Source organism: Balaenoptera acutorostrata, chromosome 3 (assembly GCF_949987535.1).
Source record: "Balaenoptera acutorostrata chromosome 3, mBalAcu1.1, whole genome shotgun sequence".
NCBI classification, from domain to species: domain Eukaryota; kingdom Metazoa; phylum Chordata; class Mammalia; order Artiodactyla; family Balaenopteridae; genus Balaenoptera; species Balaenoptera acutorostrata.
In genome coordinates this window covers 117,039,815-117,048,828 of record NC_080066.1, presented here as the reverse complement: position 1 = coordinate 117,048,828, position 9,014 = coordinate 117,039,815, and the positions used below count along the sequence as shown (strand labels likewise).

Here is a 9,014-nt window from a genome sequence, read left to right as displayed (position 1 = left end):
ATCATGACTATGATTCAGAAGGAATAGTAACTATTAAAAGGGTTGAAAAGGAAGAAAAAGTGAAAGAGGCTTAAAGATAAGACAAAACCATTTAATGCATTTATGGGAAATTTTATAGTTTGCATAAATAAAAAGTATAAAAATTTAAGGCACAGTGAATAACTATATAAACATTACAAACTGGCCACTGTTGGACAAGTAGAAAAAGTAAAATTCAAGAAATGTAAAACCTTCATTAATCATTATCTTCCTTCTACTACAATCAGAAAAGTTTCTGAGTCAACTCTTTTAGATATAGTGCCTCTAGGGAGAGAAGATTCAGATTGCCTTTAGATATGCTTGCCTTTACAGGATAACCAAATAAATATTTGAGCTTGAATATCTTCTCAAATGAAGATAAAAAATTATAGGGAACACATCAGATTAGCATTCTTTAGAGCTACTGGTAAACTATAATTTATGACATTACATAATCTGACAATTAATCCTTTAAGCACTAAATTATATAGTTTATACCCATGACCAAAAAAATCACCATCACATGCCATGAACCACCATACCATGAATCCATGTAACTGAGGATTCCTAATGAAGAATTATCTTTCCTAAATCCTTCAAATTTCAGTTGAAGAACTTAGTGGGCAGATGTTCATGTTGATTGCTAACAGACTTCCATAATAAGCCCACTGTACCTATGTTGTTTCTTTGAAGCTATACAGATATAGTTAAGATTGAAAGCTTAATGCTATTTAGAAGGCTATTAACAACCATTAATCCTAAGAACTCTTTAAGTTTATGAATAGGTTTTTAAGAGCAGCATATCTGAAATACTCTACATATTTCTCCTTACCCACATTTAGTTATAAATCTAAGTCATACAGATATAAGATTCTGAACACATATAGGAGTATTTTCAAAATTAGTTTCATATTATACTTTTGTAAGGTCTGCTAATGGCACAGTGGGTACAGAGATGGCCAACTGGGTCAGGCAAACCATCCACTGTTGTTGCTTCAAAGTGGTGAATGACAGGTAACTTCATTATGCTACCATTGCACATTGTACAATATTTAACAGTGAGCCCTGGAGGGTTAAGTCTTCATCTGTCCCCCAGTCTTGACCCATAGGAGGCATTCAGGGCTGAAAGAGTGACATAAGCAGGATGCCATGTGGGTAATCACTAGGTATTACCATTTGAATACAAATACATTAATAAATTCATCCCATAACTAGTGTTTTTAACATTATGTCCAAAGTTATTTAAGTTTGAATAACTACTGAAAGAGAAAGTAAGATGAACCTTCATTAAAAAATGGAAACCCATCTTAATATTTGGTGGTGTTATAAACTCAATCACCTTCCCATGAAATAAAGTTAATTCTCAAGGAAAGAAAATTCAAAATGCTTTCATATTGCTCCTTTTATTACACATTCAGTGAACCATCCTTAGTATGAAATGAATGGTTAGATATATAAATGTAAGACATAACGAGAAGATCTAGGGGAAAAATCCTCATTTTAATCTGAGACTACGAATATCAGCTCCAGTTAGCCTTATTCAGCAACTTACCTATTTTTTTTTTCTTACACAAATAACAGACAAGCTTGATAATTTAACTCTTCTTAATTGGTGGTTAGGGTTCTAGAATGTCCTTAACTTTTTTTAAAAGATCATTTTAAAACCAAAGTACTAATTTGACATAGTAAAAGCATAGTACAAATATCCAAATTTCAGATCTGGCTTTTGCTAGATAGAGCCCAAGAATAAAGAAACATTCTTCCCTTTCCAGATAACTTAATAATTTAAAATATAAATAACTATTAAGTCCCTTTGAATAGAGAGTGTGAAAGTTCCTGGTATAAAAACTACCTTAGAAGTTTGATAGTCATTTCATTCTATGGAGGGACAGAGACTGGATTTTGTTTGCTCTCCATAATTACTTCACAATCTCCCTCCATTTCAAAATTGAGATTCACAAATGAACTGGATACAAGTGTTTCTGGTTGATCTGACTGAACAATGGAATCAGCCTGCAGCTTATTTTGCTGGTATTGTCTTTCTGCTTCTTCAGACATCCTGTTTTCTTCTTCTTCTTCTTCTTCCTAAAAGGAGGAAATATCAAGAATAGTTGAAATATAAATGTCCAAAAGGAATAGTATTTTTCTCCCACTTTCAGCTGCTTATGCCTTTTTTTTAACCAAAACATTAGTGTCATGTCCAATTCAGTTTCATCCAATTAAGACAAGACATACTTCCCCTTCCCCTGTTTCCAAATTGAAAACTATTGTATGAAGTATATGTAGTGAAGCTATTTTTAAAACACAGTATAGCACTGCTTAGCTTAGATGAGACCTGAATTAACTTTGACATGGGCTGGATCTCTTCAGGTTAATTCTAATCTAAATAAAAAATTAGCTAATACTGTATCACTACAGTTACAGGGTGTCAGCCTATTCAGTGGAATAGGGTGGTCTATTCACTTAAGTGGTATAGCATGATTAGTGTTCCCATAAGCACCTAGTAGACAGATAAGGCAGTCCCTGCCCTCAAGAAGTTTACAATCTAGGAAGGAAGTTAAGACATTTAAGAAGAGTATTAAAACAGAAAGGAATAACCACTATAGAGATTTAGAGAGTAAATAACTTCTAGTTCCAGAACTACTAAATTGATGGAGGAAATGGTGGCATTTGCATTGGTCCCTGTAGTACGGTGAGTCAGTACAGAGTGAGTAACCTGTCAGGATGATTAATCTAGAGATTGCCTGAGAGTGAAGGAGAAAGACCATTTAGGAGACTATCACAATAGTCCAGATGAGGTAATGAGGCTCTAAACAAGGCTGGTAGAGTTAAAAACACTCATTTGTTATAAAACATTTTTGGAACCACATAACAAATAGTCAGCTGAGCTGAGTTTTCTAGATTCATGCCTCTACATCGCAGCTTTACCTGAATTGCCCTCCTTGTTTGCTTGAAGGAGAGTAATGAAAGATTCTAATATTTATTTCAAGCTCACCAATATATACTCGGTGCTGCCCTAAGCATTTTACATATTAACTCATTTAATCCTTAGAGCAACCCTGAGCATGGATGCTGCAATTTTCCTCATTACAAAGATGAGGAAACTGCAGCTTATATAGGTTAAGTATCTTGCCCAAGGTTACAAAGTTAGAAGTGGCAGAGCACGTGGTTTTTGAGCCCACACTCTTAAATGCTAAAGCTTTCTCACTCTTTAAAGCTAAACTCATTTCACCCTCATCCTAAGACCTCACGACATCTGCACACAAAATTGCCTCATATCTTTGTGCCTTAACAACTGGCACTTACACATTTCTAGTACTGGTCATTTCCTGTGCAGCAAACCCATTCCACTTCTCCCACATCCAGTCTATGTGTCCTAAGTACAGAGACCAGGTCTTGTTTCCTCATCTTAAATTTGGAATAATAATTCAAAGAGAGGTGTGTGAAGATTAAATTAAATAACATATCTAAGGCACCTCTCACAGCACCTAGCACATGAAATCTAGCTTAACTGTGCACATAGATCGTAGGGGAATTTCAGTATTAAAAAATTCTAAAATGTATGCTAATTTGATAAAGAAATTAATGACTCGAGAATGAAACGCCTAGTATAAGGGAGCTATCTTTGGGGCAGCTAGAGGATACATGTCTTCATTACACAACCCATGAAGTCCACAGCAAACCAAACTGAATCAAGAAAATGTAAAAAGGAGACACACCTCCTTCTTCATCCGGTAATACTCATCAATGGCATACTGGTATTTTGGGGTGCTGATGCCCAAAACAGATGCAATCTTTTCTCCGAGAAAGTCACACACTAAAAATACAAAAGTTAAATGGCTTACATAATTCCATAAACATTTCTTGAGCCCTTTCTATGTGCAAAGCACTGTACGAATACAAAAGTTACAGTCCCCACCCTCGGGGAGATAATGAACATTCAGTACATCTCCTTTGTCTATCTTCCTTGATTTCCCCAAGAAGCACTAGTGGCTCCTTCTGGGCTCCCAATAACACTGCTCATACCTCTTACTATAACACTTATCACCAGGTGTCATAATTATCTGTTAGATGTCTATTTCTTCAAGAAAAATGTATACTCTCAGAGGGCTGGGATATCACTGGGCTGGGAGAAAGGAATGGATTATACTATAGCACTCACTGAGTGCCTGCCACATGCCAGGCACTATGAAAGGTTAGACTCAAAGAAGTTGAAGAACTGGCCCAAGCGGACAAAGCAGATCCAAAATTCAATCCAGGTCTGAATGTAAAGCTCATGTTCTTTTCATTACACTAGACTGTCTAGCATATATTGAGTGCTCAGTAAATGTTTGTTGAATGAATTACTATTCACATTTAGATCTAATGAAAGGCATAAAGTAATAGAAGCTATGGGGGAGTTAAAATGGGAAGCAGAGGAAAGCTTTATGATTTAAAACGCATATTTAAAGTTAGCATGATTAAGTCATGAGCTGATAATTCATTTCCTTCAAATATGACTTAGTTATATCTCAACTTAAGAAATGAAATATTAATCAAATAAAACATAAATGAGTTATAACTACAGGCTTTAGAATAAGCAGTTGGAATGAGAACAATATCAGGGAATCAAATGGCAAAATAGCCAAATAACTGCTAACAGGAAAGTTTCAAGAACATGAAAATTGTATCTAAATTAATATAGCTATTTTTTAGTCCTTTTTTTAAAGCATATCCAGAAGCTAAAAAATGTTTTAAGATGAAGTACAAGTTAGATTAATATCTTCCAATGTGAGCTAGCTAGCTAGCTAGTTGCTGAGAAGGGAGTGACTAACTCCCAATTGTTTCTCCTTCAGTTTTGAAACACCCTATTTAGCAAAGCTCCTGTTCTGGGAGCATATTATAGTGGTTATACAATATTCAAACAAAAAAGTAATACCTGAGAGGGTTGATGTGGCAGCACGAAGCATGTAAAACCATAAGTAGGGGCCCCAGGTAAGTTTCGTCTGCAACAAGAGGTTAGGTTAGCGACATTCATACCTAAATTCATTCTACACATTTAGGCCAGAAAGAAGTAGTCAAATACTTGGTGGGCACTTAGAATATTCTATAGATGATACTATAAACAGAGTACAATCCAATAAAAAAAATTAAAAGCTTTGTAGAGAGAATGTCACAAAGACATTTTACATTCACCCATACAACTATCACGACCTTAAGTCCACAGAATAACCAAAAAAAGCAGCAGCCACTGAAATGGAGTTGGTTAAGTCATAACCTTAATTATTTATGAGTTATCCAGAGCCTTCCTTTCTCCTGTCTTGTTGCTTTTTTGTCTTCATTGTTCAAAAGCACATCAGAGAGTGTGTACAGTCAATGGAAAGGGATCTAAGAAATCATACAGTACAACACACATATGATTTAGTGGGGAAATTAAGCTTCAGAGAAATTAAACAGATTAAGGGCATATTAAATGAACTTTTAATGGTGAGAAAATAAGTAACCAGTAAGTGGCAAGATGAGGGTTTTTGTTGCTGTTCCTTCAAGGATTAAAAAGGGACTAGAGCATATAACCCAAGAAAAGTTTGGTATCTATTTGGTAGGCTAGGACCACTGGCAGAATGCAATCTACACTACACACCTGCATAGTTAACCTTGGTAATTCCATAGAATACTTTTGTGAAACTTGCCACATAGATGAGTTTGCCTCTGTGGATGAAATCAGTAATAGGAGCATGATTCATCATACCAATATTTTTGTTTATGAAAAGAAAACATAGTATAGAGCCTACAATCAATCAAACACGTTAGTAATTATTTGAATATTGGTTCCAGGGAGAGAAGGAAAAGATAAACCTGTCCATAATCTTCTTAGATAAGATATGCTGATGATTATAAGGGCGTTAAAAAAGCAAATACAAGAGTATCTGTAAGACTGAAAACTGTAGACACTGGAAATGACTCTTTTTTCTCTGTTGGTGAAATGGAAGTATCTTCCTTCTCCGCTGTCTAAAGCTAACGAAGTTGCCAATTTCGGTGTTATTTCCTTTCTTGCTGGTTAAGGAAAATTTTTCACCTCAGGGTTTTCAAAGTCATTTTGAGTGGCCACTGTCTGTCTTATCAACTTCTTATGCAAATTAATTTAAAAATAAAGTTCTATATTTTAAATATTTTTTAAAAAAGGAATATCTGTAAGACTGGGCAGATGGGCTAAAGCAGAGAGGAGTAAACATGTAACATAGTCTTTCAATGAAAAGTAGGTATATCAATTCCTGTGATAACATTTCTGAAAAGACACAAAAGTAAGGTAGCTCCTTAGTCTCTCTTTACACAAGAATGGATGTCCAAGCAAACAAATACATTCAAGAAAACACTGTATTATTTCTGACTCCCTGATAAAAATCTGCTATATCTTCTACATTCAGAGCAGGAGGCATCTCTTAGGTGGGGATAAGGGTTAGTTTAGGGGCTCTGTTTAAGATGCTCTGACTTTAGTGTTTACTTTTTTTTTTTTTTAACAGCAAATGGGACAGTACAGAAACATAGGGAATGGAAGCAATTTCTATAACACATAATAAGTGATAAGGCCAAGAAACTACTTAGAAAAGGACTCAGCATGCTTTTGGAGAAAAGCATGCATTTCTCAGTGGACCAATTCTCCTGGGGTTGTTTCTAGAGAGAACAATTGCTAATATCCAGGCTGCGACTACCAAAGAGTCAAACCTGCTCCAGAGCTGAGACACTGGATAAGGATTCCTGAATACCATCTATCATTATCACACAGAGTTATACAGAATGAATGGATAGGGCCCTTTGTGCAGACACTGACCCACAGTCTACACTGGAACCCTGCCACCACTGCCAGCATCACTACCGCCACCACCATCCCAGTAACAGAACTGGGACAAGATCTTGAGTCTTTAAGACTTCCAATTTATGAGTGCAAACTCAAGTAGATTCACCTCTTTCTTCAAAAATTTAATTATCTATTTCTTCCTGCATAATTTTCCATCTCTTCCTTAATAAAGAACTATTAAGACTTGCTATCTTTTGTTTTGAAACAACTTATTTTTAAATTATAAAAGCAAGCAATATTATTATATTTGCTCATTTATTGCAAAACACTTACAAAATGGAAAAAGTATAAAGAAAATTTGTCACCCATTTTTCCACCATCCATAGATAATTATCATTAACATCTTAGTATGTTTCCCAGTCTTTTCCTAAGCATATATGTGTTTTACAACATTGCTATACTTTTTCTATCCTGCTGTTTTTCCCATTTACTATATTGAAAATATTAAGCATATTTCCCAAATGCTTAAATTCCTAAGGGTGGAATAACTAGGCTAAAAATTTAATCATTTGGAAAGCTCTCCCTTCACAATGCAAAACTTCACACCAGAAAATTTACCAATAAATATTCAGCAGTAATGTATGATTGTCCATTCCCTTGTACCCTCATTACAGTATATTGTTCTTTTCCTTTTTAAAAATTTGATAGGCAAAAATGAGCCCAGATAATTTTGAGTTCTGACTATATTAAGAAAGGCATCAGTCCATTTATATAGGTAACAGTTATATGCATAATCTAAGTTTTTAATATGTATAGTTAGATACACACATATACACATATTTAAGGAACCCTAAGTGAAACTAAATCAATGGTTAAATGAATTACTGGAAATATGTTTACTCTTAACGTTCATCTAAGGTAAAATCTAAGGAAAACAATTATAAGATTGTAAAAAGATCTAGGTCTCCATTTCTTACTTTCTATCAAGTATCATATGCCAGGAGTATTATTCTTTCATTTATTTATTTATTTATTTTTGACTGCATTGGGTCTTTGTTGCTGCGCGTGGGCTTTCTCTAGTTGCGGCGAGCCGGGGGCTGCTCTTCATTGTGGTGCACAGGCTTCTCATCGTGGTGGCTTCTCTTGTTGCGGAGCATGGGCTCTAGGCGCACGGGCTTCAGTAGTTGTGGCTTGTGGGCTCAGTAGTTCTGGCTCGTGGGTTCTAGAGCGCAGGCTCAGTAGTTGTGGTGCACGGGCTTAGTTGCTCCATTGCATGTGGGATCTTCCCGGACCAGGGCTCGAACCCGTGTCCTCTGCATTGGCAGGCGGATTCTTAACCACTGCACCACCAGGGAAGTCCCAGGAGTATTATTCTTTTTTTTTTTTTTTTTTTTTTTTTTTTTTTTTTTTTAAACATCTTTATTAAAGTATAATTGCCTTACAATAGTGTGTTAGCTTCTGCCTCACAACAAAGGGAGTATTATTCTTAAATCTTTATTTTAGATATCAGGGTTTTTCTTTAATTGGGTCTGTTCTACATATCTACTATGTAAATATACAACAATACCTTTTCCAAATTCCTTTGTCCTATCAGATTTATGATGCATTAGAAGCAAATCGAAATTGGAAAGTCTGCTTTTCACATTAAGTGATGCTAGGTTTGCCTTTAGTTATAAACAGCTGCTAGGATGATTACTATTTTTAAAAAAAGACAAGTGTTGGTGAGTACGTAAAGAAATTAGAACACTTGGACGCTGTTGGTGGGAATGTAAAATGGTGCAGCCATTATGGAAAACAGTAGGGCGGTTCCTCAAAAAATAAAAAATACAAACACCAAATGATCCAGCAATTCCACTTCTGGGTATTCATCCAAAAGAACTGAAATTAAAATCTTGAAGAGGTATTTCCACTCTCTTGTTAGTGGCAGCATTATTTACAGTAGCCAAGATATGGAAACAACCTAAGTGTCCCCATTAAAGAGGAAAAACACTATCTGCAAGTTTGCTTTACGACCAGAAATCTACATTAGACTACAGCATTTAAAAAAAATGATGACTAACATTAACATGTGCATGCATAAGTAATAAACCAAACGAAGATATTTAGAGTTCAGGCAGCAATTAAAAATATCCAAAAAATGAATTGTACCTCTTTTAGCAAAAGATTTAAGTAACTGTTATTTTTTGGTCTTGGTTAACTTAGCCAACATAGATAGTCCTAT

At 35.2% G+C, this 9,014-nt stretch overlaps 1 protein-coding gene across 3 annotated transcripts in view; it reads right to left on the bottom strand.

The window, feature by feature from the left end:
* Window positions 1-77: 77 nt before the first annotated feature.
* The window catches only part of LOC103001745 (signal recognition particle subunit SRP54), a 79,724-nt gene continuing 70,787 nt past the window's right edge, over window positions 78-9,014 (bottom strand). For 2 of the 3 annotated variants that reach the window (XM_007180705.2, XM_007180704.3), the window contains 3 exons: window positions 4,937-5,003; window positions 3,738-3,835; window positions 78-2,103 (listed from right to left, as the gene is read on the bottom strand). In XM_007180705.2, the coding sequence (XP_007180767.1) occupies window positions 1,897-2,103; window positions 3,738-3,835; window positions 4,937-5,003 (372 nt within the window). In that variant the 3' untranslated portion in view covers window positions 78-1,896. The remainder of the gene's footprint in view (window positions 2,104-3,737; window positions 3,836-4,936; window positions 5,004-9,014) is intronic. The other variant, XM_057543351.1, reaches the window with a different exon arrangement.